This window comes from the organism of the source record quoted next, assembly GCF_019968985.1.
Source record: "MAG: Porospora cf. gigantea B chromosome Unknown PgB_NODE_249_length_26076_cov_129.496, whole genome shotgun sequence".
In the NCBI taxonomy this organism is placed as follows: Eukaryota; Apicomplexa; class Conoidasida; order Eugregarinorida; family Porosporidae; genus Porospora; species Porospora cf. gigantea B.
This window is the reverse complement of record NW_027178844.1, coordinates 1-26,076: the sequence shown is the minus strand read 5'-3', so window position 1 is coordinate 26,076 and position 26,076 is coordinate 1. Positions and strand designations below refer to the sequence as shown.

General features: G+C 53.3%; 14 protein-coding genes across 25 annotated transcripts; 6 read left to right on the top strand and 8 right to left on the bottom strand.

The window, feature by feature from the left end:
- On the bottom strand, window positions 1-513 carry KVP17_002933 (uncharacterized protein; the record flags this gene model as incomplete). 2 transcript variants are annotated; one of them, XM_068519695.1, is made up of 1 exon in its annotated part: window positions 1-513. In XM_068519695.1, a coding segment is annotated over one exon (513 nt), but the record flags the coding sequence as incomplete, so codon positions are not given. The 2 variants fall into 2 exon arrangements, with proteins under 2 accessions (XP_068376368.1, XP_068376367.1); XM_068519694.1 differs by having other exon boundaries at window positions 28-513.
- A 180-nt stretch (window positions 514-693) lies between these two features.
- On the bottom strand, window positions 694-2,371 carry KVP17_002934 (uncharacterized protein; the record flags this gene model as incomplete). Of its 2 annotated transcripts, XM_068519696.1 has the most annotated exons (2): window positions 694-2,339; window positions 2,368-2,371. In XM_068519696.1, the coding sequence occupies 2 exons, from the start codon at window positions 2,369-2,371 to the stop codon at window positions 694-696; spliced, it is 1,650 nt and encodes a 549-aa protein (XP_068376369.1). The 2 variants fall into 2 exon arrangements, with proteins under 2 accessions (XP_068376369.1, XP_068376370.1); XM_068519697.1 differs by lacking the exon at window positions 2,368-2,371 and having other exon boundaries at window positions 694-2,166.
- A 424-nt stretch (window positions 2,372-2,795) lies between these two features.
- On the bottom strand, window positions 2,796-3,296 carry KVP17_002929 (uncharacterized protein; the record flags this gene model as incomplete). The annotated part of the gene is made up of 1 exon (XM_068519685.1): window positions 2,796-3,296. One exon carries the CDS (start codon window positions 3,294-3,296, stop codon window positions 2,796-2,798), a length of 501 nt encoding a protein of 166 aa, XP_068376358.1.
- Window positions 3,297-4,016: 720 nt separating this feature from the next.
- Window positions 4,017-5,243, bottom strand: KVP17_002936 (uncharacterized protein; the record flags this gene model as incomplete). The annotated part of the gene is made up of 1 exon (XM_068519699.1): window positions 4,017-5,243. One exon carries the CDS (start codon window positions 5,241-5,243, stop codon window positions 4,017-4,019), a length of 1,227 nt encoding a protein of 408 aa, XP_068376372.1.
- A 298-nt stretch (window positions 5,244-5,541) lies between these two features.
- KVP17_002938 (uncharacterized protein) lies at window positions 5,542-6,325 on the top strand (the record flags this gene model as incomplete). 2 transcript variants are annotated; one of them, XM_068519701.1, is made up of 2 exons in its annotated part: window positions 5,542-5,739; window positions 5,768-6,325. In XM_068519701.1, 2 exons carry the CDS (start codon window positions 5,542-5,544, stop codon window positions 6,323-6,325), a joined length of 756 nt encoding a protein of 251 aa, XP_068376374.1. The 2 variants fall into 2 exon arrangements, with proteins under 2 accessions (XP_068376374.1, XP_068376375.1); XM_068519702.1 differs by lacking the exon at window positions 5,542-5,739 and having other exon boundaries at window positions 5,762-6,325.
- Window positions 6,326-6,331: 6 nt separating this feature from the next.
- On the bottom strand, window positions 6,332-6,937 carry KVP17_002939 (uncharacterized protein; the record flags this gene model as incomplete). Its single annotated transcript, XM_068519703.1, has 1 exon — window positions 6,332-6,937. One exon carries the CDS (start codon window positions 6,935-6,937, stop codon window positions 6,332-6,334), a length of 606 nt encoding a protein of 201 aa, XP_068376376.1.
- A 29-nt stretch (window positions 6,938-6,966) lies between these two features.
- Window positions 6,967-8,472, top strand: KVP17_002928 (uncharacterized protein; the record flags this gene model as incomplete). Of its 2 annotated transcripts, none has more annotated exons than XM_068519684.1 (1): window positions 6,967-8,472. In XM_068519684.1, one exon carries the CDS (start codon window positions 6,967-6,969, stop codon window positions 8,470-8,472), a length of 1,506 nt encoding a protein of 501 aa, XP_068376357.1. The 2 variants fall into 2 exon arrangements, with proteins under 2 accessions (XP_068376357.1, XP_068376356.1); XM_068519683.1 differs by having other exon boundaries at window positions 7,012-8,472.
- A 1,585-nt stretch (window positions 8,473-10,057) lies between these two features.
- KVP17_002930 (uncharacterized protein) lies at window positions 10,058-17,541 on the bottom strand (the record flags this gene model as incomplete). 5 transcript variants are annotated; one of them, XM_068519689.1, is made up of 7 exons in its annotated part: window positions 10,058-10,504; window positions 10,620-12,123; window positions 12,151-12,495; window positions 12,524-12,711; window positions 12,741-15,044; window positions 15,192-15,416; window positions 15,445-17,541. In XM_068519689.1, 7 exons carry the CDS (start codon window positions 17,539-17,541, stop codon window positions 10,058-10,060), a joined length of 7,110 nt encoding a protein of 2,369 aa, XP_068376362.1. The 5 variants fall into 5 exon arrangements, with proteins under 5 accessions (XP_068376362.1, XP_068376363.1, XP_068376361.1 ...); XM_068519686.1 differs by lacking the exons at window positions 10,058-10,504; window positions 10,620-12,123; window positions 12,151-12,495; window positions 12,524-12,711; window positions 12,741-15,044 and having other exon boundaries at window positions 15,186-15,416; XM_068519690.1 differs by lacking the exons at window positions 10,620-12,123; window positions 12,151-12,495; window positions 12,524-12,711; ... (1 more) ...; window positions 15,192-15,416; window positions 15,445-17,541 and having other exon boundaries at window positions 10,058-10,579.
- Window positions 17,542-17,589: 48 nt separating this feature from the next.
- KVP17_002927 (uncharacterized protein) lies at window positions 17,590-19,057 on the top strand (the record flags this gene model as incomplete). 3 transcript variants are annotated; one of them, XM_068519682.1, is made up of 3 exons in its annotated part: window positions 17,590-17,641; window positions 17,684-18,178; window positions 18,207-19,057. In XM_068519682.1, 3 exons carry the CDS (start codon window positions 17,590-17,592, stop codon window positions 19,055-19,057), a joined length of 1,398 nt encoding a protein of 465 aa, XP_068376355.1. The 3 variants fall into 3 exon arrangements, with proteins under 3 accessions (XP_068376355.1, XP_068376353.1, XP_068376354.1); XM_068519680.1 differs by lacking the exon at window positions 17,590-17,641 and having other exon boundaries at window positions 17,668-18,276; XM_068519681.1 differs by lacking the exons at window positions 17,590-17,641; window positions 17,684-18,178 and having other exon boundaries at window positions 18,377-19,057.
- A 43-nt stretch (window positions 19,058-19,100) lies between these two features.
- On the bottom strand, window positions 19,101-19,694 carry KVP17_002935 (uncharacterized protein; the record flags this gene model as incomplete). Its single annotated transcript, XM_068519698.1, has 1 exon — window positions 19,101-19,694. The coding sequence occupies one exon, from the start codon at window positions 19,692-19,694 to the stop codon at window positions 19,101-19,103; it is 594 nt and encodes a 197-aa protein (XP_068376371.1).
- A 434-nt stretch (window positions 19,695-20,128) lies between these two features.
- KVP17_002940 (uncharacterized protein) lies at window positions 20,129-20,494 on the top strand (the record flags this gene model as incomplete). Its single annotated transcript, XM_068519704.1, has 1 exon — window positions 20,129-20,494. The coding sequence occupies one exon, from the start codon at window positions 20,129-20,131 to the stop codon at window positions 20,492-20,494; it is 366 nt and encodes a 121-aa protein (XP_068376377.1).
- On the bottom strand, window positions 20,463-21,213 carry KVP17_002931 (uncharacterized protein; the record flags this gene model as incomplete). Of its 2 annotated transcripts, XM_068519692.1 has the most annotated exons (2): window positions 20,463-20,728; window positions 20,757-21,213. In XM_068519692.1, 2 exons carry the CDS (start codon window positions 21,211-21,213, stop codon window positions 20,463-20,465), a joined length of 723 nt encoding a protein of 240 aa, XP_068376365.1. The 2 variants fall into 2 exon arrangements, with proteins under 2 accessions (XP_068376365.1, XP_068376364.1); XM_068519691.1 differs by having other exon boundaries at window positions 20,683-21,213.
- A 325-nt stretch (window positions 21,214-21,538) lies between these two features.
- Window positions 21,539-23,776, top strand: KVP17_002937 (uncharacterized protein; the record flags this gene model as incomplete). Its single annotated transcript, XM_068519700.1, has 1 exon — window positions 21,539-23,776. The coding sequence occupies one exon, from the start codon at window positions 21,539-21,541 to the stop codon at window positions 23,774-23,776; it is 2,238 nt and encodes a 745-aa protein (XP_068376373.1).
- A 501-nt stretch (window positions 23,777-24,277) lies between these two features.
- On the top strand, window positions 24,278-25,522 carry KVP17_002932 (uncharacterized protein; the record flags this gene model as incomplete). The annotated part of the gene is made up of 1 exon (XM_068519693.1): window positions 24,278-25,522. One exon carries the CDS (start codon window positions 24,278-24,280, stop codon window positions 25,520-25,522), a length of 1,245 nt encoding a protein of 414 aa, XP_068376366.1.
- Window positions 25,523-26,076: the final 554 nt, after the last annotated feature.

Genomic DNA, 26,076 nt, shown 5'->3' with positions numbered 1-26,076 from the left:
GATGTCCTCTGGAGCGCCTGCCTTGACGGCAGCGTCGAGGACGATCTTTGCCGCGTGGTTGGTGCACTTCTTGGCGCGAGGATGAGGGGAAAAGATGATTCCGCAACGAGTCTTCAATGCACACAGAGACTTGAAGATTGCAGTAGCAGTTGGGTTGGTCGTAGGGACTACAGCAGCCACTACACCGGCAGGTTCGGCAATCTGCGTCGTGCCGAACTCGAAGTCCTCGGATATTACTCCACACGACTTCATGTCCTTATACTGATAGTAGAAAATTTCAGACGCGAAGTGGTTCTTGATAACTTTGTCCTCCACCAGACCCATTCCGGTCTCTTCTACGGCCTCCTGTGCCAGAGGAATTCGCATGTCATTCGCAGCAAGAGCAGCCACTCTGAAGATCTCGTCAACCTTCTCCTGGGAGAATGTGGAGTAGGCAGTCTGGGCTTTCTTGACGCGGCCGACTATCTCATTCAGCACGTCCACAGGGGACTGAGCCTCGCCAACTGTAGTCATTGCAGGTAATTTTGATGATTGAAGGAGGCTTCAGCGTCGACTTGTGGGGTTGCGGATTGAATCATGATAGCGCCTTTATAAGGCAATCTACTGGAAGTCATACGCAAAGTGAACGTCTAACTTCCCGTTACATGAACACTGCAAGATACGAACGCATGATACTAAGTTTATCTTCGTCTCTTATCCCTCGCTCAGCCAGTCCATTGGATCGGCGTTCATCGGCCGAGGTCGTATGACCTGCGCCAAGTTCCATGATTTGTGTAGTTCTGTCTTGTCTCTGAATAGGCGTACCTTCCCGCAGCAAGGCCTGACGTAAGCGAACATGGTGGCTTGACGAGGCTCTGGAGAGCTGGAACTTTTGGATGTTGCATTGAGGCACTGTAGGGCGTGCACGACTTCTGGACAAGGATCGTCAATTCCATCGAGAATGTCACGTAGCAGTAATTTAGTGCTCTCGTTCAACGTTAGGCCGTATCCAGAGAGAGAACTGCGAGACGGAAATACGTTATCGGTAGAAGACTGCCCATCTGTGAGCATCACAGGTGAGAGACCGTCTGAGGACGAATCACTGGAAGCAAACAACCGCTGCTCAGACCCGACGAAATGGCCTCGCTCAAAGGAGAATGTCCCGCCATGCATTCCGCGAGGGGTACTGTCGGGATACAGCACAGGCGTCTCACTCGATACACTCTCGTGATCGATGAACGGAGCCTGAGCTAGCATGAAGGTCTTGTTTGCTGCCAGAAGGACGGAGGGGTCTGAGGGGAGGGACGTGGCAAGTGGATCGGGACTGATATCGCCAGGCATCTCTGGCATACGAACGGCGCTGATTGGCGTCATGAAGTCGAACATCTTATGCTGTCGCACCTCCTCAGGTGTCCGAAAACCACTGGAGATGTCCACAGGCTTGTTTGGTAGAGGTGAAAAACAGCTTTCAGCAAACTCGACCTCGTCGGCAGGCGTTACATTTTCCTCGTTTGCGCCTTGAGTTTGACGAAACGAGCTCTCTTCATTCGAACGTCTCAAAGATTGGGGACTTTTGACGGAAGCGTTGCGTGGCGAGGACAAGGGAGAGATTCCTTTGTCAAATGGGAGTGTTGGCAGCGACCCTTTCATCTCCTGGTCACGGTAAGGGTTGTATTCAATGGTCTTTCGAGCCTCAATGTTCCAGATTTCTCGTGGACTCAGCTGTTCCTCAGACCTTTCGATATCGTAACTGAACTCTCCATCCACTGGCCACCATACTCCAACGCTCACAAAGCAGGTCTTGTCGCCGCTGAAACACAATGGGAAATCCACCACCTTCCAGCAGGGTTCCACCATTTCCAGATCCCAAATCTCCGCAGTAGTGACGGACCTGCCCTCGGCATCCTGTCCTCCAACAGCCTGAATGAACCGGTCCTGATACACGGAGATGTTAAGGTGTGCCCTCGCATGATTTAATCGAGGCCCGGCAGTCCAGGTATCCTGTGAGGGATCGTACAGTTCCACGCTGTCCACGACCTTGATTCCAGTGAGGCCACCAACGGCGAACACAACCCCTTTGAAGGCCAAAGATCCGAATGACGAACGAGAGTGCTTCATAGACGCGCATTGTTTCCAAACTCCCGTTTGGAAATCAGAGAAGATGTCAGTCTTTTCCAGGCGAAACATCGTCGTCAATGGGCGACCATGATCTCCAGGCCCTGCACGACCACCTAACGCGAAAATAGAGCTGCCTGTCGATACCATGCAAGCACCATGTCGCGCCTCAGGCATGGGGGGAATATTCCGCCAACAAAGGGAGCCGGCCAAAGACGTAAACTCACACTTTGCGAGTGCAGGGGCTGGGTGAAATGGGCAGCACATACCTACACATTCTTCCTGAAAAGCCACCAGCCACTAGGAGATACTCCACGGACCTGTGGGTGAAGGTGCAGACGGCGGGTCTACCTCGAGGTTGATGTAGGGCCTTGCAATTAGTCCACCGACCAGTATCAAAGTTGAACATATCTACCGAACGGAGAGCAGTGCCGGAGAAACCGCCAACACGGTAAATGTTTCCTGCTAGGGACGAAATAATTGACGCATGCTCCCTGGGACTGCACGTTCCAACAGTAACCGCATTGCCAACCACAGAATTCTCTGTCAGCACCGTTTCTATGGAGTAGCACCTCGACGCCTCCGTCAGAGCGAATAGTTTGGGTGGGGCCTGGCTGAGAGGACGACTCTCAACCTCCCTGATGACCTGTAGAATCGGAAGAAGTGCCATACTGCTTTTGCAGTGAAAAATGAGTTTTGTATTATTTGACGTCTTTTTGCACAAGAAGGGCCTCGGTGATGGACAATTTTAATAGGTCTGAATAGATGTAGGTGTACTGTGAGTCACCAGCAGAGCCGCTCCGGTAGCCGGCCTCGGCCCCACATTCCCGGCAGGCGAACGGAACCTGGAACTCCACTCCCTTGGGGCGTTTAACGCACGTTGTGGGAACGTCAATGTCTTCGGTTTTCAACTCCAGCACCCATTTATTATTGTCGAAGCATATGGAATCATCTCGTCCTCGTCGTGGAAGCAATGGAATTCTAGCATCAGTCACCAACAAGTCGAATCCGCAAATGCCGCAGTAGCAGGCGCGCAACGTGGCTCCTTCTATCTCTTGCGTCTCGTTGGCGAATTCCAGTTCAGGACCCCTCTCCACATAATCCGGATCGGCTGTTATTAATAGGTCCTCTGTGTCTAGTAGGCGCTTTTGAACCTCTGTGAGAGCTCCTTGGTCCCCCTCAGCCGCGTAAAGCTTGACCATGGGAAATATCCGTTTTCTATGGATAGACAACGACGGAAGGGTGTAACGATCAGGAAGCCGATCGTCAGTGGCAGCTACGCCTGCATGTTATCCAAGCAGGAGATAGACGACCGTCTTGCGCGAGATGACCGATCAACTCATTCGTGGGTATGTACAGTCCGGGCACCAGACTGTGAAGACCAGAGTTACTTCATTCGACGAGTCCATTTCACGCTGCACCCTTCATTTGCAAACCCCAATCGCCTTGTGGAGGCCCCACCCTTCTCCATACGGGAAGAAGGATGGGGTGAATTCGATGTGATTATTAGGATCGTGTTCGTAGACCCCAACGAGAGACCCGTGGAGCTGAAGCACGGACTTCGGCTTTACGAAACGGGTGTAGACATTCGTACGGTGAAAGCTGATACTCATCGTAGGCTACCACCGATCGTAAGTGAGAACTTCAACGAAGTAATTTTCCAGGAGCCTACTGATACTATGTATGAGGCCCTGATTAGAGGTTCCTCGGGGCGGCCGATCGCGTACGAGCATCAGGACGCGTTCCTCCGACACGATGAATCATCGAGTGAGTACGTCGAGGACTGCGTCCGTGTCGCTACCGACGTTCACCGTGAAATCGACGAACTGAAGTTGGAAGTTCTTGGACTTTCTCAGAAGATACGGCAGCTTAAGACGCTATACTTCCAATTAAAACCCGAGGAGGCTGCTTCGTTGTTGCATCTAGACTGGCGACCGAGTCACGAGTGACCTGTGTCGTGCTGTCTTGTAGGCCTTCTCGGTATACATCTCCAGGACGTGGATGGCGCTGTCGAGGCTTGCTCGTTCAGTGGGTGTCACCCTAACCATGTTGTGAAAGATCCACCTGGCGGCCTCAGCACAGACAGGATACCGATGTCGAGTCTTCTCAAGCCCCAAACTTTTCCGTGCAATCAGAATCCACTCGTCTGGGTCCACTTCCCAACCATTGAGCGAAGGGTTGTCGCTGTAGTGGCCTCGGAATGACAGGGTGCCGGGTCCATGAGGTGGTTTCATGGTGTCCACTGCTCTCTTGCCCATGAGAACCTCGGTGACCGTCAGCCCTGCGCTCCAGAGATCGCTGGCCAGCGTCATGTCGACGGTCTTTGCAAGAGCAGGATTCCGCCTCCGTTTTGTATGGAACTCGAGAACCTTCTGCTCAGGTGATTCATACCAGCTGGTTCCGCCGGTGAAGTCTTTGCTTTGTTCCATGCTGGCAGTGCCAAGGTCGATGATCTTGACGTCCATCATTTTCTGCTGGGAGTCCGCATCTTGGTAGTAGTCCAACACCAAGTTGTCAGGCTTTATATCGTTGTGTCGAACTCCAAGCTTCGTCAGCTGTCGAATGCGCCTCATCGCTATGGAACACCACCGCAGCTTATGGAACTCATAGATCTCAGCATCTTTAGGGCGGTTTCCAGTGATTTCAGCTCGAATAATGTCAAAGAAATCCGGTCCCGAGAGTTTTCTTGTAAGAAGTACGCACTGACCTGCATCTTCGTTGGCTAGAACGTAGCCGATAAGCTCAGCACAAGGCCACTTGTTATGGATGTCTTTGGCAGCATGCTTCTCGGTCAACTTTTGGAATATGTACATGTGGCACTCGACTTCCCTCTTGATACTGCGACCATCGCGAGCGTTGCCATCCGCCACGAATTTCAGTGCGCAGGGGATAACAACTCCCTTCCGCCCTGGAATCTTCGAAACCCAAAGAGCTCGATGAACACGGCGCTTGGAGGAGTTCTGACTTAGGACCTGCTGCTCCACAAACGGCCACTCATTGAGGTCCCCTCTACTGGTGGAACAGGCACCTAGCAAGCACTCTGGTGGCAACAGAATAGGTCCCACAGGATCGACGTGCCTAACCAACGACACCTGAGATGCCATCTCCACGTGAGACTCAAACCATGGTCCCAGCGCAGTGTCTTGCATACTTGCTGCCGTGGTCAGATTATGAGGACTACAGGCGTTACTCGTCTGCTTTTCATCCTTCAAAGCCGGGACATTGGTGCTCGAGGAGCTCATAGCGTTTTCGCCTGGGTGTGTGTGTTCGCCTATGCACCCACGACAGGTGCCGGTTACCAACGGACGCAACGCCTCTGTGGTGCCGGGATGTGTTGTGAAAGGAATGCTTGCGATTTATTGGAACCTGTAGCAGTCATGCAACTAGCAGCTGCGATGAACACGGCGTACATTAAGGCTGCGTGCGTGACAGAAAAACAAAAATCGCATGCATAGGAATATAATTTCATCGGAGTGTACTACAACGGCGATGGAGAGCGACTTGCCAATAGAGACAACCGCCGGAGTGGCTGACCAGCTGCAGTCCGGCTTCAGATTAATCCAAACAGCATTCCACCTGCATAGAAAGTCTGCGGTCGAGGAGATCAACGACCTGAAATCTAAGTACGAGAACTTGAAAATTCATGTGAGAAGCCGTTTGATGTTCAATGCAGGACGCGCATCTGCAGAAAAGGCTTTCAGAGTCCGAGGCTGCATACGGCACCCTGATTCAGCAGCACAACCTTCTGAAGGACGAGCACAAACGGCTTTACGTCTTCTGCGAGAATCTTCAGAAGAAGATCCAGAAATTGGAATCGATCCGAAGTGCGGTATTGTCGACGATTCAGAACGACTCATCAGAAGAAGCCACAATTGACGGAAAGTATTTTCACTCAACGTTCAACCTCAGCGTAGGCTCTCCCAACAAGGAGGTCTCTCCTTCCGTGGAGATGTCACCCCCTTCCAAATTCGTTAGAGACTTCGCCGCCAACGAGGATTGCAGCAAGGCAGGAAAGCATTTTTTCCGGCATGCTAAAGGCAGGATGACTGTCGACCGCTTCGCTGAATTGATAGGCACGGTGAAGCAGCTGAACCGAGGCGAACTCAGCACGCCTCATGTGATAGACCGAGCACCGTTGTTATTCGGACCTGAGCACGCCGAGTTGGCAGACGAGTTCCGGTCGCTGCTGATGATGCGCCTGGAGAAGGAAGAAAGATGCCGCCATATGTAGCAATCGTCACCTCCTTTTTCGAATAGAAGCCTGCGCTAGCAGTCGTTGTGTCTCCTTCTCCGTCGCAGCTCTTTGGTTGGAGAGGTGTGACTTCATAAAGTCCTTCATGTCCAGTGACAGATCTTCTAGGTCTTCATCGTGCAGCACCACAAACTCCCGAGTGGACTTCCCTAGTCTGATTTTATCGTGGGACTGGATCTCGTAGTACCGAGCGCATTCCACCAGCTCATCATTGAGAAAGGTGCCATTCGTAGATTCCAGATCGAGAATGTACGGAACCACGACATCGTCTATCAGTCGAAACTGAATAGCCGCGTGCTGCTTAGAAATAGACGGGTGGAGGCATGGCACATCAACCACCCTAACGTCCTTCCCGAATAAGAAATGGTCTTTCTTGTCGAGTTTTACAACACGACGTTCACGTTCAGAGGAGGAGCCTTTGAAGATGTATAGCCTCCATCCCGGTTCCGGAACCCTGCCATCCAATGGCGTGGTATACTTCAAATCAACGCCGAACTTGGTAAGGCCAGCTTCCTTAGCCAGCAGGCCAGAGGGCTCAAAGTTGGGCTTCTGGGGTTCAGACTCTGGCTTGACTTCGCGTTTGGTGATCATTTGGAGATTCGGTGACCAAATGTCGATTAATGAAGCGTCGTTGGGCTGAAGCCAGGATCCAGCACCGCAACTGGATGAGGGCGCAACAGGCAGTAGTCGCGGAGTTGTGTCCTAACAATAACGAGCTTCTGGGTCAACCGGGATCAATGGAGGCCGGACGGTCTAATCGTTCGTGGTATGCTTGCTCATGTCCGTTGATCAAGGAGCCACCTGTGAGCGCAAGGTGGTCGACGCATCCGCGGGGTCCCCCTCCAATCACCGATGGGGTTCCGGCGCCCACAACGGCGACGCTGTTTAGTCCGCCTTCCCGCTTCTACGACGCTGATTTCTACCGGGAGGCTAATGAGGTGTATGTTTGTCTGCCGGTCGATCGGGAGGACGAAGTCGTTCCCAACGGGCAGCACCCCACTCATGGGGTTTACGGAGTCCCATCACCTTTGTCCCCCTTACAACAACCCACGGCGAAGCCGATGAACTACGCGAGGCTATGTGTCTACCACTACGACGACAACACGGCAGCGACTCAAAAGAACGGGAAGGATTGCCATCCGCATTTGCTGTGGCAGAGGACGGAGCCTCTTGTCACCCCCCCCTTGTGCAGCTGCGACAACCCCAAGTTAAGATCCATCCTGGAGGAGCAAGGCTTAGTACTGGATCCCGTGCGCCCCCCTGCGAGTCCCATGCAATCCCCTCTAGATACTCTCTCGGCCGTTTCACCCATCACTCGTGAGTTCCTCTCTCCCATGTCGCCTGCCGTGCTCCCAGAGCCGCGGGAGGAGACGGAGGGCTGCATTGATCGCGTGTGCAATGGCTGTGGAGGGCTGCTGTTCTTTCCGCACTCCTTCATTCAGATCCCCATGACACGTGATTGGCCTCTGCTGTCGGAGGTATCTTTCAAGTTCAATTTACCTGGGAGTGCAGTGCTGTACTGCGACCAGGCTAAGCATGTGACCGTTATCGTGAGTTCGACTGCAGCGGAGGAAGTCGAAACTTTGACTGCATTATCTCAGTCGTATTTGAAGCTCGATGAGGCTGTTCTGATATTTGATGTCTGCTCAAGTCACTTCGTACCCTTCGCTACCCCTCCAGCGTCATACATGACAGACCAGTACACCCACGTGTCGCTTCTGCAGAGTGCGCCCCATGAACGACCAGAATCCCCTCCAAAGGCAGTGCAAAACATCATTCACTTCCATGAGCGGCTGTCGGGTTGGAATTACGGAGCGGCTTCTTTTGCAAACAAACGATTCCGACGACCCTACTGCATTAGGCCTCGAGCTAACGCCCATATAGAGATCCTGGCCGAAGCCTCTTTGTTGCAGAAGCAGCGGTGGAGCGATCTCTCGGATCCGGCCATTGTGGAAGTGAAGGCAGAGCAGAAGACTTCTCATGACGCCCAGGTGCGAGTGAAAGCTGAGTGTATGAAGAAGGAGGCTGAGCTCTCCGAGCTGAAGGCCACCCTAGAGGTCATGATCCAACAGACAGCTGCATCAACGAAAGCCGGCAACAGTTCATTTAATGCAAGTGTTCCATAACAGGAACCATATACGGTCCCTGGGGCGGTGGCGGCGGCGCCGACACTGGTACTCGAGGCACTCGCGCGAAGCCTTCATCGATGAGATCGAACTTGATGTGATCGTCTTCCCGAGAACGACAACGTACGGCGGGGCACTGGGCTGTTAGACTTGGAGGGGTACAGTGGGCTCGTTTGCGACCTGTGAACTGGTTTCGATCACAATGGCGGCAGTAATGGCTTTGACGTGAGTAAAGCTCGGGACAGAGATGCTCGCCCCACCTGGCTCTATACGGGTGCCCTGGCACGTCGTTGCAAGACCCGAATAGCCGCTCCAGGAAGCTCCGCTTCGGCGGCGGAGGCTTTGGAGGTGACTGACAAATGTCAGCAAAGAACTTGGCACACTTCTCAGCAGTGGTCGGAGGTGGGAGAGGCGGAGGAAGCCGCCTTGAGGGACTGGAATCAGCGACGTAGTCGAGCATGCGGTTGACGCGATCGACCACGGGGTTGCCCGTGATTTCTGTGGGAGGGATTACCGGTTCTATCGGGGGGACAGGTTCCGTCTTCTCCACCAACACTGAGTCCATGAATAGGTTAACTTTGTCGATGATACCGTTGGATGCACACTGGGTGGGTGCATGATCGTGAGGCCGGACGTGGGCGTGTCCTAGCTCATCCACGTACTTCAACGCAGGTAATGGTGGGGTGTCTTTGCCTGGAAGCGGAGGTATCAAGTGGCTTAACCCTTCCATGGTCACCGCTGCAGCGCCTATGACACCTCCTATGACGTCTTCCATTACGGTGCGGAAACCGAATTTCTCTCTGCGAGGAGGCGGCAACGGCGAGCAGTCAAACGGGGATCGAGGTTTCACTTTCTTCGGAAAGAAGAAAAGTGGCAATGCTTGTTGGATTGGTCGGGGCGGTAGAGGTGCCGGTGGAGGGGATGGAGCACACCTGCTTCGAATACAAGGGGCGACGGCAGCGCAAGCGGGAATGCATGTCTTCGCTACGCATTTTCCTGTCGGGCACCCTCCTCGACAAACGCACTCAGCACAGGTGACCCCACAGCGTCCCCCTTCAATGGATACCTCGGCTTTGGGAGCCTCCCAACGTTGAACATGCAGGCTGGGAAGGAACACCGGCTGCGGCTCCGCTGGAGTTTTGCGGCATTGGAAGCAGACCAAGCCTCGTCTGCAAATTCCGCATCCGAATAACTGTTGACCACATTTGCATGATGTTTGAGGTACCGGTTGAATGTTTCGAGGTCCTTCAAGGCACCGGCATCCGAAAGCCATACGCCCTCCTTCGATGGTCACCTGCGAGGCGGGGCCCGTGGAAAATCCAGCAGGAGGAGAGGGGTACTGGTGGTTGGGCTTGTGTAGCCACTCCTGGAATTGCCGACCAAATAGGGGCTCTGGTTGACTTTCAGACGCCTCCGAGGCTCTACCGAAGGAGGGGGTGCGAAGTTCCTGACTCCAGGTCACTCTGCGACTCAAGCCTCCACCTTGGCCTTCTTTGGCTCCGTTTGTGGACGATCTTGGGTTCATGACGATGGAAGATGTAAATCGTAGAAAATCTGTGCGAATGACCTGCGCACACCACTACAGCTAATACTCATCAAAAGACAATTGTACAGAAGGTTTCTTTGTACTGGTAGACTCTTGCCGAAACCTCTTCATGCCTTTCAAGCGGCTCATTTCCTTCTCTTTATCTTCAGCTGTTGCGAGTCTCTTTTTTCCTTGAGGCGCTGATTTTCGAAAGCGCATCCGCGACGCAAGTTCAGAGATCTCATCACTCTTCAGGGTCCTTAGCCCTTCGCGGTCTTCTGTGAGGCGCTTTACATCATCTTCGATGGGCTCCTCTGGCGGCTCGTCCTCTATGACGTCGGGATTCACGATAACTGCAGCTTCGAGATCATCGACAAGCTCTCTATGGTCTTCAACATCGTCAACCTCAGCCTCAGCCTCGAATTTAGCCTGCAGGTCTTCAATGTGAGCCGCGTCTCGCGTCTTGACACCGTAATCTGCAAGGAATTTGGGCACAGTTCCGACGTACTGCGGTCCTGAGCGTTTAACAGACCCGCCTGCCGATCCGCCACCTCTTGGACTCCGACGGGTCAACCCACTCATTCGGTGATTTTTACCCCAAGGAGGCCCAGTCTCTACCCACGCGACAATTCACTCGAAGAGGAACCGCAATCTCCACAGCGTTCATCATACGGTAGATAACGTTGTCTCTGACTCGGGTCCAGCTATACTCATCCGTCTCTATCAGCAGCTCGTCGTGTACTTGCAGTACGGCCTGCGTGGGCGACCCTCGGATCCAGTCGTCAACCGCAGCACATGCGAGTTTAACGACTTCCGCGGCACTTGACTGGCACAGATAAGAGGCGGCCTTGTACGAGTGTTCGCTTGACAGCGGCACTTGACGTCCGAGTAGTGTGGTGACGTGACTTACTCGGAGTACTGTGGCACGTAGCTTGTCGAGGAAAGCCTTCAGAGTGGGGAATTGGTCAAAGAAGGCCGTTATAAGGCTTTCAGCCTGCTCTTGCCTCTCGAGTCCTAGCTGCTCCATGAGGGTTGCTGCGCCCATGCCATACAGCACCGAGTACATGATCTTCTTGGCCAGCGCTCTCTCTTCAGCCGTCACGTTTTTCGAGGGCTTCTCGACAAGGAATCCAGCCATGCAGGCGAAAAAGTCGACGTCGGTGTGGAAGCCCTTTAGAAGGGCTGGATCCTCACTAAAGTGACACAAGAGGCGGAGTTCTATCTGAGAGTAGTCCACTGATAGCAGGACGCGCTTAGGAGGAACGCCGATGAACCGTCTAATGGACAGAGAAGATACAGTGCTCTCCTTGGATGCCACTAGAAGCCTAGATGAGTGTACCGTCCTCTGCTCTCCCCCCACGATTACTTTCACGTCCTCGGATTTCCGCTCAGGCTCCACAGCAACGGCTGCGGTACCGTCGTCGAGGAGGCACTCGAAAGGGAACGTCCTTCGACCAGCAGGCAGAGGTTGGGCGACAAGAGTGAGCTGCACCGGCATCTTGTCAAAGCCCAGCAGGTTTGGAGAGCTGAGAGCTAAGCGCCCCGTTACAGTAGCGTTAACCCTCATCCGCGCGTGTACTCGGTCACCGTGTTGGCAGAGGCCTCGGAGGAGCTTTGTGATGTGGACCAGCTGATTGTAACGGGCGACGGATGAGGTGTCTGGGAGCGCAGTTTTCGGCAGAGGGTCCAAGTCGGGTCCGAGGTATGGAAGGATCCTTCGAAATTCGTTCTGAAGGGTCGTGGCTTCGGTTTTCGCTGCAGCCAGCCAGTAGCTTGGGGGAGGGGACGCCTCAGGATTTAGAGGGCAACCTGCAGCGGCCATTCGAGCAGCGAAGCGGATGAAATTCGCCTCAACAGTAGAGAACAACTCCAAATCAGATGTATCCAAGTAGCAGAGAAGTCTGATGGTGATCGTCATGGCACGCATAGATTTTGCGGCCAACGAAGAGTCATATGTAACCGAAGACCCTAACCGTTCTTGATGGCAGAAGCTGTGAGCCAACTCAATGGAGTCCCAGGAGTCGGGAGCGGAGGAAAATCTATCTGGCTGCAGCAACCATAGAGCCGTTTTAGCGTCCAGTCCGGCCGGAAAGTCCATTCCAAGCCGCTCTGCGGCCAACTGTACGCTGAGTGCGCCCCCTCGTAGGTCCCACCTAAAGGCGGACGGCGAGTAGAGGACGATTACGCCCTTCAAGGACTGCAAGACGCTTTGGAGAACCTGAGGCGGCAACTCGTTCAGCAGGAAGACCTCTTTACCCGTGGCCACTGTGAGCCTCACGTCGGTGTGTTGGGACAGCTCGCTGTCGAAGAGGCTCACATGGACCAGATTGCTCCCCTGAACGGATTTCAAACAACCAGAGGCTGCCGATAAGTGGGGGTGGAGTACCGGGTCACTGGCATTTGCGGAGATCAATGTAGAGCGGATATTCCCGATCGGAGCGATGAACGTGGTAGTGACGGGGTCAATGGTGTTCTGTGGCTGTGTGTAGTCCATCTGGCTGCGTTTACATAGAGGATGAGACCCACCGCTGCATAAGCGCGATGTGATCCTGCTTCGTGGCGAGAAGATGGCCTATGCGGTCAACAATCATGCAGAACAGAGACTTTAATGTGCTGTCTTTCAAGGGTTTGGCGTCCCATGCGTTAGTCTCCGAGGGATGTCCCGCAGTACCTGTGGTTGTTAAGCACTGGTGTGATTGTCGGAAGACACGGGCCTTCTTCGACGGCTTTCCCGACTCCTCACCTTCTCTTTCAAAGTACGCTTAGCCAAGGCGATCAGGGCTTCAGCTGCTGCGGTCGTGTCGGCCTCAGAGACGCCAATTCGCTGCGCATGCTTGAGTAAGCATCGCTGTGTGACAAGAGCCTTCGCAATTACAATCAGTAACGATTTGGGCGCTTTGACAAGAGCTCCTGGGCTGGTTATAGACATGTCGGTGAAGAGTGCTCTGGCGACGCAGACAGGTACCTCAGGAAGGCATTTGAGAAGCGGAACTACCTCAGGGGTTACGCCAAATCGAAGACAAGGCAGGAGGGAACGCAGCATAGAAGCCAACTGCCACCACTCAAGGCATTCGAAAAACCTAACTGTATTGTGAGCCATTGTGAAGGTGGTCATCTGCAACGCTTGCACGCTTCCTCGGGAGGTGTCAAGGGCTTTGGCGACGTCTCGTAAGGTCACTGTTCCGGATATCAGCTTCGATAGAAGTAAAGAGTTTTGTAACCGCCACAGTCGTATTTGCAGTAGCAACGGCAGGCCTGTGGATCCTCCAACACAGGTTTTACGGTTGGCCAGCGCGTCTATTTGAGCTGTGCGAACTCCGAGACGGTTTTCCATCCACATTAGATTGCGGGCCCCTGAGGACCGAATGAGCGACTTCAGAAGGCGGAAGTCAGTCGGAAGGTTGAGTTCAGGTTCAGTGGCCTCGAGGAGCGCTCCAAGGGACTTCTTTCCTGGTAGAGGTGCCACCAGATAGGTAAGCTGCGCGTCGGTATCAAGTAGAAGCTCACTCGAGACGACCTCGGCCTCGGAAAACAGATATGCCGCTTCAAGGGGGCACAGATGGGCGTTTGCCGCTGCAACACCCTTTCGAGAGGCTGCATAGCCGGTACCCACCCTTTGGATCATTCCAAGTCGAGTGAGCAACGCCGCAGCAGCCTGGACGGCCTCGAGCACAGCTGCGGCACCTAGAGTTCGAGCTGCAAGCGTGGCAGAGGCCAGGGCTTCCAGATGGGAGTCTTGTATCTCAGCGTGAGCGAATTTCTCGGTGAAGGAGGCGACAACCTCCAGAATAGCCCTTGTAAGTCCAGAATGGCCTTGGCCCAGCAGCCCTGAGTTGGCGTTGTCACATGGGGCTGTCATTAGCCGCATCACCGCCTCCACCTCGCTGGCGTTGGAAATGCACATGACAGACTCCCCGGAGCCTCCGAAGCCGGCCCGTCCCGCCCTACCAGACATCTGCCGATATCTGGTGGAGTCGAGAAGTTGGTTGGCGATGTAAGGCGAGTGGAAGACGACCCGACGAGCTGGTAGATTCACCCCAGCAGCGAGGGTAGAGGTGGCACAAATTACACTGATGAACCCGTCAGTGAAGCCGCGTTCCACCAGCAGGCGTTCCTCCGAGGAAAGACCACTATGATGGAAGGCGCCGCCTCGTCCAATGCACTCAGCTAACGAGGATTGGCCGTCGTACAGTTTGAGGGCGTTCACTATTGTTTCTCTGCCGGTTTGTATAGCTCCTTCTATGAGACCAGATCGGAAGGGGGGAAGGGTCTCCACCAGAGAGAGGGCCACGGCTTCACAGGTATTTTTGGTTGCACAGAAGACCAGTACGTTGTTTCCTTTGTTGAGCGAGGACCACACCACCGAAAGGAAGTCCGAATCGAGTCTGCCGGTGTCGTGAGTGGGTGGTGGGGGGAGCTTAGCCACCAGCAAGTCGCACATCTGTTGATCTGTCAGCGGTGGAATCTCGGAAGGTCGACGGAATACCTGTCCATGAAGCACAAAATACTCCTGAAGATGCACAGGTCGAAACTCGGATTGATATAGGGCTGCTCCCAACCACTCAGCAACTGTTTCCAGGTTCCCAAGCGTGGCTGTGAGGCCTACGACTTGGACGGGGGTTGAAAAAGCAGAGAGGAAGTTCAGTTTGGTCAGCAGTATCTCGAGGAGATAACCTCTTTGTTCATCGCCAACAAGGTGCAACTCGTCCACAGCAACGAGAGCGAGGCTTCCAACAGCATCGCTGCGCATAAGGTGGGTGAGCAGGAAGTTGGCCTTCTCAATGGTACACACGGCCACGTCGAAGACAGCGTCTTCTCTGTGCTTGGAGTCGTGGAAGAAGCCGAGGACCCTAGCGCTGGTTCCAGAAAAAAGGCCTTGTAGGTCGCGAATTTTTTCCTGTGCTAGAGACACGAATGGTACGACAAGGATGCATCTTTTGCAGAGACTGAGGACTGCTCGGGCAATCAGTAACTCGACGACAAGGCTTTTACCTCCGCTGGTGGGGGCTGTGTATATAATGCTCTTGCCTTCGAGGACTCCGTCCACCTGCAGTACGTCATGTTGCCATTGAAAGAGCTCCGTTACACCTTTTTCGGCGTAGTGTGTGGCGATACGAGTCGCTACATCTGCATGGCCAGCTAGCAAACGGCAAAGTTGATCACACAGCATTTCAACGAAATAAATAGATCACACATCCGACATTTGCAGTTGGCATTCTTCATCGTGAATGGAATCCATCCGCACAGACATTATCGAATACCGCATGGATATGTCCAAGGGAGATAGAGCAGGCTCGCCAATGGTCTCGAGCAGCTCCGCTATGGGATCCCCTGCCATCTTCTGAGACATCGGCACCAGTTTGGTCCACTTCCAAGAGGTTACTGCTAGTGTCATGAGGAGCAGGACCAAGGCGGACATCTGAATGTGATGGACATTTGGTACTCACCATAATGCTGCGCTGAATATTGGCCTCGTTGCTGGAGATAGATCCAAAGAGAGTGATCATACCGGCTCCCATAACACGACCGAATGTACCAGCCTCAGTAGACAGGAAACCACTATTCCAGAGGCCTCTAGACATGACTTTGGGCATCACCTTCGACAGCAGGCCCATGTTGACTCCCTCCAGTATCTGCGCTGACACAAAGAGGAGCAGGGCTCCAGTGACGTACTGCCGCTCAGTCAGGGGCCGGTTGAAGTGGTCCACCGACATCCAGCACCCAGCGAGAATTCCTACTAGGGCAAGGACTTGGCTAGTGCGATCAGATACTCTATTGGATATCCAACCTACGAATAGGTTTGTAGGAAGCACGATGATGCCGATGACGGCGAGCAGTCCACCGACGTCGCCGTCAGTCCAACCGAATTGGGCTGCAGCATAGAGCGGCGCCGCTGTCTGGAACCCTTCCTGGACAAGTTTCAGAACGAAGTAGATCCAGAGACAGACAACGGTGCCGTCTGCATCGGTGAGCTTATGATTCGTTTGGATTGGCGCTGCGCGAGTGAAACTATTGGTTTCGTTGAGGAGGGGACGCATGATATCTCGCCCAGGCGACCTCAGAGCGTATCGTCGCTGCGGCTCCACGAAGAGAACGATGGCGGCTATCAGGAAGAGTACCCAGAGGAAGAACATCGACCATCCTGGCAATGTAAGCGAGTTGATGATATGGCCGTTAATCCGCGTCTCTGGCAATTTATTGAACAGAACTTGAAGGCCTGGACCGGCAGACATACCCAAGGAGCCAACGGCCACAAAGATAACGGAATGCATGGTTCTAGAGTCCACAGAGACGAAGTCCGCTATGTAACGACGGTTTACAGCGCGATTTCCACCGAGACCGACCAGAAGGCGGCCCCAGAACAGCCACCATTTATCGTCCCACTCCAGAGCCATCGCGTAGAGCAGATTACCCATCATCATCAGGAAGGTGCAAAAGATGAGTGGCTGTCTGAAAGAGAAGTTGCTCCACAGACTGTAAACAATCGACGAAAGCAGCGCCGACAATGGAGTCATGGCTAGCAGCAGACCAGACACTGTGGGGGACATGCCAACGGCTTGAGCATACTCTGCAGCCGTGGGAATGACGACGTAATAGTTCGCCATGTACAGGAAGGTATTAAAGTTGTTGATGAAAAGTCCGAAGAACGTGGCCTGACCAACAGGTTCCTTTTCGTAGTCAATCTGAGCTTGATGTTCCAACCCATAGAACCAATTGTGGTTCCTCAGTGTGCGTTTTGACCCCAGCGTGATGTTCTCCAGCAACTTCAACGTGTTCTTTCGTCGGTGGAGGCGTCTGACAGAGTCTTTGCTGATTTCGCCGCTATGAAGCCACGAGTTCTCCAGTTTTCGCATATGCGATAAGCGTTCTTGTATTTCGTGTGCTACCCCGCCAAGGCCGTCATGTATCCGTAGGGACGCCAGAGCGGAAGCAGCATCTGGCCTGAGTCGAGACTTCAGGAAGTTTTCCTTGTCAAGGAATGTTTCGTGTTTGCTGAGCAGCTCGTCAGCTTGCTTCAAAAGAGCCTCAACCGCACAATTATTCTCGTCGACGAACCGGACGCTGTCAGCTAGGAGTTCAGCTGCTCCCCTTAGCTGTTCATATACCTGCGGTAGGGTAGTCGGAGAGAGGTAGGCCCACTTGTTGCGGACGTTCAAGACCTCAGACACCACGAACTGGAGGATCTCGTCGTAGAACACCGCTGCTTTGTTGATTTCGAAGTCCAATCGGTTGGAGAACGCTTCAGTGACGTCCTTGCATGACGAAAGCGCCTCCACAGGCGTAAGTGTGCTGGCCCGGTCGACGTTAGAGGGAAGGGTAACAAGCCCTTCACGCTCCCACATCAACCTAGTATGCTTCACGCTGGTCAGGCCATTTATACACTCCATCGGAGGTAGTATCGCCTTGAATCTGTCTCGTGGTATCTCGTTTGATCCTGGATTGCCTCGAGCCATATAGTCGTTCACCTGCAGCAGCATCTCCTGCAGGGATCCTGCATCAATGTAGAACCCTGACCAGGTTTGCCGTGCAGCCCCTCCCACCATTATTGCGTGATTTGTCGTCTGGTTATGAGGGCTCTGTGGACCCTGCTAATGGCTTTCGTTGTGCAATCCAAGGTGCGAGTGATACCTGAGCAATTCGTTGGTGAGTGGTACCTGTGATGACTCAAGATGACTCCATTTTCAGGAGCCAAAGGGAAGGCTAATGTATCGGATCTGATAGAATTGCTCGATACGGTGGAAGATCGCTATGATGACGCGGCTTGCCGCGAAAAACCCGTCCCAGCGACGCCGAAGGCCAATGAGATGGTAGGAAACCTCCGGGAAGACAATCTGCATCACTGCAACGTTAACACGGTGATATTCGCTGGGGGGCTGCTGGGCCTAAGTTTCGTCGGACCGCAACACAAACCTCTGGACGTGAACAAGGTATTGGACACTCTTCTAGAGGGCACCATTAGCCTGCATCCACAGATCCACAGTTTGGGTTCGGAGATGCGGGAGATGGCTCAGAAAGGAATAGAGATCATCTGGGTACTCGGCCGCACTGAGACTATGATTACGCCTGAGATGATATATGAAAGACTGACTTCCAGCAATCCGCTTTACAAAAAGCTGGTCGTCGTTGACCATGATGCTCGGTATGCCCAGAATGACCTCGTCGTAGACAACGGATGTGAGAGTGAGAGCCAAGTCACGCAACGACACAGTCGATATTTTTCGGACTATATCTCCAAGCGATTTCCCTCCGTTTTCGTACTTTGTGGACAGAGCACGTAGCTCCCAGGGTTCTGTTCCACAGCACATATGGGAGTCCGAGAAGGTTTACGTCTCGAAGTTCTTCAAGGATAAGGATGTCTCGGTTCCCTATGGCATCCATATGCTGAACTTCAGTCCGACCGACGCCAGGCTGCTGCTGAAGCAAACCCTGCTCGGAAAGCGGCATGCCAGCACCTTCAGAAACGTCCCCCTTACAAACGGAACCGTTATCCGAAATATCTCTACAGACAGCGTCCTCGACCTCTATACAAAGGAGTTCTCCGCGATGCTGGCAAGCGGTCATGAGTTTGTGGTGCCTAGCGTGAACGCTATGGTGAAAGCAGACGTCGTGTCGCTGGAGCAGGCGCTGGGCGTAAGTAGCGAGGTGACCGTCATAACTGGCGGCACCAGAGGATTTTTCTCCACGACAAGCCACAAAGGACTGCTTACTGCTCCCGGTGGGTACGCTGTGGACGGCAAGTCTCTCTACTACCTCGACGTGGAGTTCGGAATAAGTTTTAAGTACAGCCCTGTGGACGCTCGTCTTTTTCGGTGGGTTTCGAGAGAGAGCTCATCTTTGGTGGTCCAGCCATGGAGACCCGAGGCTATGGGCGACCCGGTGGAGTCCACGATTCTGATCTTGAGTATCCTCACCGTAGCCCTGCTGGCCGCTGGCTTGTCATTCTTCCTTTGCCGACAAAAGGCCAAATCCCAAAGTGAGGAGAATCTCTTAAGGATGCGCCTAGGGGACGAGGCGCGACATGACGAGCAGGTTGAATTGCCGTTGTTGTCGTCACAGTAGAACATGATGTGCAGTGCATCGCCTCAACCGAAGGCACAGATCGTCACAGAACAAGTTTTCGGAAGCTATGTATTCCAGGATGAAGAGTCTTGCTAAGCTGTTGCAGCCGAAGGCAGAGGTCATCCAATGCTTTGGTTTCTGTCTTGGAAAAACCTATGGGGAAGGCGTTCCCTGACCCGGCATTGACAGTAACGGACTCGCCGAGCAGTTGATCAACTGTTCGCCGCCTCCGCTCCACTGTTCGGACTTGCTGACGCAGTACGTCAAACATCAGCTCCACGCACTGAACGATCTCGACTGCAGCGGCGTGGTTCGATTCAGGCAAGCTCATACGACAGGCATCCATGTTGGCGGTCCAACAGCACTCAAAGTCCTTGGTTCTGTCAGCTGCTTCTGTCAAAATGGCTAAACATTCATTCAAGAGAGAGACACGGTACTCCAGCATCGCCGACGCCATAACCGGCTCCAACCACATGTCCCCCAATGGAGACTGCTTTAGCAGATCGTTGTGGTGGAGGATCTCCTCGACATTACTCCACTTACCCTCCAGTTTCCGCAGGGCATTCGCGATGTACCAGTCGGTGAGGGAGCAGAAGTCACCGACTAGAGTTGAGGGAAAAGCCTCGTTGGGATCCATCAAATCGCGTAATATGTCCGAGCGCAGCGTATCTCAGCCACATCTTTCTCTTGGGCCATTGTCGGTATCTCGGCAGAGCGAAGAAACCACCATGGTGCAGGTCCGAGACACGGCATTTCTGGTGACACGTCTTCGCGACGACGAACTTCCAACTGATCAACTGACGGAGCAAGTAGGTGATTGGACGGTGGTGTGTCCCCCTGAGCCCCCCCAGTCCCCGTTGCCCAAAATGTTGTTCCGTCACCCGCCGAAATACGGTGTGGAGGTGGCAGTCATGACCGGCGCACTCCGGGAACGGTTCATGAGGTTGGTTGCAAGACAGGTCGCATCCGTGAGTTCTGATGTTCGGTAATATCCAGGCGGTGGAGGCAGTGGAAGTTGTTGATAGGGTTGCGTCTACCTGAGTCAGATTGCATGCAGTTCGAAATTCAATTATGTCACCAGGATCCCGTACACCTAAAGTGGATGTCGCTGACAAGCAGACGCCAGACGTCAGCACAGGCTTCAGTTCCGGCCAAAGTGAAGGCCATCCGGGCAAATACGATCCCCTACCCAAGTTCGATGACCGCCTTCAGTTTTGGCAGACTCGCATCGTCGAAGCTGAGGATGAAGCTGTCCGAGTGAAACGACATAGAGATCGACTCAGACGTGATAAGCACGTGAACGAGATGAAGAGTCTTCGGAAGCAGGATTCGGAACTTGAGCATGACACCCATGAGCAGATCATCATATTGCAGGAGTCCCTAAGGCCCTCACGCTGGACCAGCTTCAAGGCTCGCTTGCGGCGAACTCGTGATTAGCCTCTCGAAGCGAGTCCAGGCACAACCGTTGTTCTGTTGTGCGATGGTAAACGTACTCACGTTGAAACACGGCTTTGAAGCCAGCAAGGAACTCACAGTTCTTCAATGTTCTGTCGTTCACTGTCTTCAATTTGGTAACCAAGGAGAACGCGGGGAGACCTAGCCGCCTAACTTCGCTCTGTGACATGTTAGTGTGTCCGAGAAATAGTCTCTCCGCGAATTGGTCGACGAGATCTGAGTCCGAAATGTAGGGAAGTCTCACGTTCACTGATAATTTGCTGTCTCTTTGCAACGTAGTCTCGGAATTTGACGAGGCTTTTATGACGAGATGAGCGATTATCGTCGACATTAAACCACGGATCACGTCGGAGGTTAAAAAAGTAGGAGGCCACAAACTCGAACCACTTTGAAGGGGGTAGATCCACCGTCTTCGACTGCGATATTTCCCGAAGACGCAGGTCTAGGGCTTCCTCCGTGAGCCACGCCGGGAGCACAGTGCTGGCTATCCCCTCATCCTCGAGAATTCTGGCGACGAATAGAGGCACAACAGTTACATCACCGCGTTCGAGTTTCACTAGTTGAGAGCTGGAGAGTTTTCCCAGTTGTATCAGTGGGTCGTCAAGCGGCTCGAAAGCTAGGTTGAATCGCACATGCAATTTCTCCTCCAAGTCTGCAACCAGGGTCTCCTCGGCATCGGAGAGTGGTCTAGAAATCTCCATTCAAATTAAATTAATTGAAGCGGCATGCAGACTGACACCACCACCCTTGCTTTCCGAGAGAGTCTGAGTCGATTCTTCCGGGAATTCAGATCTGACCCTAACGCAACGGCAAAGTACGTTCTACAGGCACGTGATGGGCTTCTTCGCGCAGATCGAAGCCTCCTCGTGGATTTCAACGACCTGCTCCAGCATGGCGACGACGCTTTGACTGCGTTTATCGGCAATCAGCACCTTCGGGCCGCACCTCTGATAGAACCGCTGGTGGCTGCTGTGTATCAAGACGCAGCGACATGCGGAGATTTGGTGAGAGGCGTGTGCACTATACATGCAGCGGCTAACGGAAAGTGACTTGGAAGCCCTCGGCACCGCCCAATTCACCTGCAACTTCGTCAATGCGCCCGTGCAGTGCACCATACGAGACCTGCGATGTGATGCGATTGGGCAAATGGTCGACTTGCGAGCCACTGTCACGCGGACGACCGAGGTCCGACCAGAGCTACGGCAGGCGACTTTCCAATGTTCGGTTTGTGGATCCGTGCTGGCACCAGTCAGTCAACAGTACAAATACACCGAACCCGCGGTTTGTACTGCTGCCGACTGCAGCAATAAGCTCTCCTGGGCCTTGAACTTTGAGCTGTCCACATTCAACGACTGGCAGAAGTTGCATGTGCAGGAGAACGCCAACGAGATACCGCCCGGCTCAATGCCCCGGCGAATTGATGTTGTCGTCCGGAACTCACTTGTCGAGACGTGTAAGCCAGGCGATTCCGTTACCATAACGGGGTGTCTAGCTGCCTGCCCTGACGTACCTGCGCTTATGAAACCCGGAGACATTCCCAAAAGTGTGACTCGCGACAAGAACCGGAAGCTGGCCAACGAGCTGAACGCTGCGGACAACGAGGTTCGTGGGTTGAAGTCGATCGGAGTAAGGGACCTCGGCTACAAGCTGGTATTTCTAGCGTCGAACGTGAGGGTAGCAAATCCTTCTCTGGCGGTGGATGTGGAGGACGTGGAAGTTAGAGCGCTGGGGTTGAAGTCGCTGCTGCTTTCCACGTGCCAGCGGCGCAAGTTCCGTGCCATCGTAGAATCTGGGCAGTGCATTGAGAGGCTGGCCCGTAGTGTGGCGCCTGAGGTGCATGGCCACGAGTCCATCAAGAGTGGATTACTATTTCTTCTGGCAAGTGGAGTGGAAAAACGAACAGGTCGAGAGGGCATGAAGCTTAGAGGAGATATCAACATGTGTATAGTTGGGGATCCTGGAACGGCAAAGAGCCAACTTCTCAAGTGGGTGCATCAATTTGCTCCAAGGGCAGTCTACGCAAGCGGGAAGACCTCGTCCGCTGCCGGACTTACAGCCAGCGTTCAACGGGATCAGGAATCGTCCGGTAACGCTGTCATCGAGGCTGGTGCCCTCATGTTGGCTGACATGGGGGTTTGCTGCATTGATGAGTTTGATCGCATGGCTGATCAGGATATCGTTGCCATCCACGAGGCCATGGAGCAGCAAACGATATCCATCGCCAAAGCAGGCATTCAGGCCACGCTTCACGCTCGCGCCAGCGTTATCGCCGCCTGCAACCCACGCTCTGGCCGATATGACCCATCAAAGACTTTCGCTCAGAACGTTAGGTTATCAGCGCCGATTCTCTCTCGGTTTGACATGTGCTTCATCATGATGGACGACACAGAGAATGACGATTTAGTCGGAAGGCATATCGTTTCCCTACATGCTGATCCAGAAGGCTTCTCAGGCGTCTCGACCAATCCCCATGTCCTCTCAGCAGACGATCTACGCCTCTACGTGAAATTGGCGAAGCAGATGAAGCCGCAGCTCTCGCTGGAAGCAGCACGTGAGCTCTCAAAGGCCTATGTCACCCTTCGCCAATCAGACTCGCAGCCTGGACACCAACGGTCGATGAGGATGACGGTACGGCAGCTTGAGGCGTTAGTGAGGTTGTCAGAGGCGGCCGCAAAACTGCACTTCGCTGAGTTCGTCACTGCTGATCATGTTAATGCTGCCAGGAATGTGTTCTCTGCCAGTCTCAGCCATGTGAAGAGAGGCAACCTTGATCTCGATGAACTCGACGACCTGGAACTCGAGGAGGACGAGAACAAGGCCCCCGACAGCGCCAAGCCTGAAGTAACCATAGACGAGTATATTCGGCTTTCGCAGGCAATTGCCGGTTACGTGAACGAGAACGCCGGGCTAGAGGATGATGTAGTCGAGAAACAGCAACTGCTCACATGTTTGCTGCAGGAAGTTCTCCCAGCGCAGACCGAGGAGGACCTACATAAGAACTACGTGCTACTCTGGTACGTGTTGAACCGTATGGTGACAAAGGATTTCATCCTCATAGAAGAGGTTATGACGTTGGCTGATGGAGAGGAGGTTGAATGCCTACGGCTGCACCCCAACTACGCCCCCAACTCGGAAAATTGCGATCCTCGTCGAAGAACGCGCCACGCAACTCTACCAGTGGATTTCGTAGAGAGTCCTGATGCGGAGCAAGTTCTTCCAGAGGTGGATCCAGATTTGCTAGACGCATACTATGATGACTTTTGATTTTGTGTGTGGTTGTGACGGGGCAGAACCAGATTTGCTAGACGCATACTCTGATGACTTTTGATTTTGTGTGTGGTTGTGACGGGGCAGAACCTGGGACATGACAGTGTTTTGTGTGGCGGGAGTGTGCAGTATGTGACGTGTACATGACTGAAAAAACATAGAATAAGTACGTGAACGACCACGCAGCGCCCCAGAAGCCGTGATCCCACAACAAGGCTGGACAGAGCTGGACAAGGCTTGGGGAGTGTATGATTCGTATTTGGCACCCCACAGAGCTCGAGTTGTAACGAGTAATTCAAAGTATTCACTTGATTCGCGCTAATGGCTTCCCTTCGCTCTGTCACTTCTTCACTGTCCTCTTCTAACACTCGCAGCTCGCCTTGCAAACCGGTTTCGAAAAGTCCCTCGCAATCCGTGGAGGCTAGGGTGACTCATTCCAAGTCGTCGAAATCTTCATCGAAAAGCGCTGCGCAGTCTAAGTCGCAGGAGAGAGTTTCGATGTCCTCTAAGAAGTCTGCGTCCTCCCTTACAACTCCTAAGTCGCACAAGGATAGCTCCTTGAAGTCTAAGGATAGCTCCTCAAAATCTAAGGACTGCTCCTTGAAGTCGAAGGATACCTCGTCAAAGTCTAAGGACTCCACTTCGAAGGCTGAGCGAAAGTCTTTCTCTTCTTCGTCTGCTGCAGGCAAACCTCATGTTAAGGTTCACTCGCAACATGCTAGCGGAGTGGAACAAGTCGTACACCACACCTATGGGGTAGAGTACACCGGTGACAAGCACCTGACCACCGCTCAATACAGCTACGAGGACTCCCGATTTCGAAATGGGGAACGTGTCGTGTCTACGAGCGTGATCGGCCACGAGGTCGGAGCTTCGCGAATTGTGTCTGTCACTGAGATTGCTTCCCAGGGGGAGGGAGCCATTTTGAATGAGACTGTACACCACTCTACCGTTCGTGTCCCGAAGAAGATTCTTCGTGAAGAGATCGTAGAGAAGACTATTGTGGTTCCTGAGAGAATCGTATATGAGGAGGTGGTTCACGTTGAGTCCCCCATGGAGGAGAAGATCATTGAGGTGGCTAAGCATATTATCAAGGAGAAGATTGTCGAAGTCCCTGAGATTGAGGTCATTGAGACTGTCATTGAATACCCTGAGAAGAAAATCGAGGAGAGAATCATCACGAAGCCGGTTTACGAAACTAGGGAGCGCATTGTGGAGAAGCCGGTGGTCACCTATAGAGAGGAAATCGTCGAGGTTCCTCAGGTTCAGTATCGTGATGTGGCTGTTGAGAGGGTTGTCGAAGTCCCCGAGGTCCGCTATATGGACAAGATCATCAACAAACCTGTCCCTACCTACGTCGAGAAGGAGATCCCTGAGTACGTCACTGTTGATTCTACTGAGAAGGTCCACAGAAAGATCCCAGTTCCCGTTGAGGCGGTGACCACCTTCGAGTACGAGCTACCTCAGATTCGCCCTCATTACACCAAGGTGAAGTACCCTGTCTACCTTCCTCGCTTCGTGGAGGTGCCTGTGGCGAAGCAGCTTTTGACTGAGAGTATGTTGCACAAGGCTGATCAGCACCTGAACCAGATCCATCTGCTTGACGATGCTAAGAAGGCCGTTTCTCTGTGCGACATCGAGAATCTTGCTGCTCACATCCGCAAGGAGGATATTGTTGCCCTAACGAAGGATAAGGACCTTAAGGAGGCTCTCCGTCAGGAGATGCAGGTACACCAAGCGTAGTTCTAACCACTGTGTATAGTGACTTCATCGTTTTTGTTCTGCATGAGACCTTCGATACATGCCTGAGTGTATACTTCTCCTTAAGAGGGTTCTCCATTCTCAGGGAACCGAAACCAGGCTATGAACGGTGGGGTCGGGACTCATGGAAGATGAACTGGTGAAAGGTGAAGTATTTATATTCTAAGTCTTCATCATCATGGCCTATCAACGATCTGTCTCTTCTTCTCAGTCGTCTTCTGATAGTGTCTCTCAGAGGAAGCCTGTTGAGATCAGCGTGACCAAGGCCAGCAAAAGGCAGTCGGTGTCCAAGGGCTCGAAGAGGCTATCTGTATCTAAATCTTCCAAGTCGAAGAAGGTCGACTCGAGTTCGAAGTCCTCTTCTGCTGCTGGAAAGCCTCATTCGGTCGAGGTTATGGCAGTCAGCCGAACCCAACTCCACCTTAAACATGGAGAGGTCATGACCACCACATACTCCACAGGGCAGTCTGTTGGGTTGGCCTACGAGCAGCATCATAGCATCACGCCGTTGACAGCCAGGGGAGAACGCGTCGTGT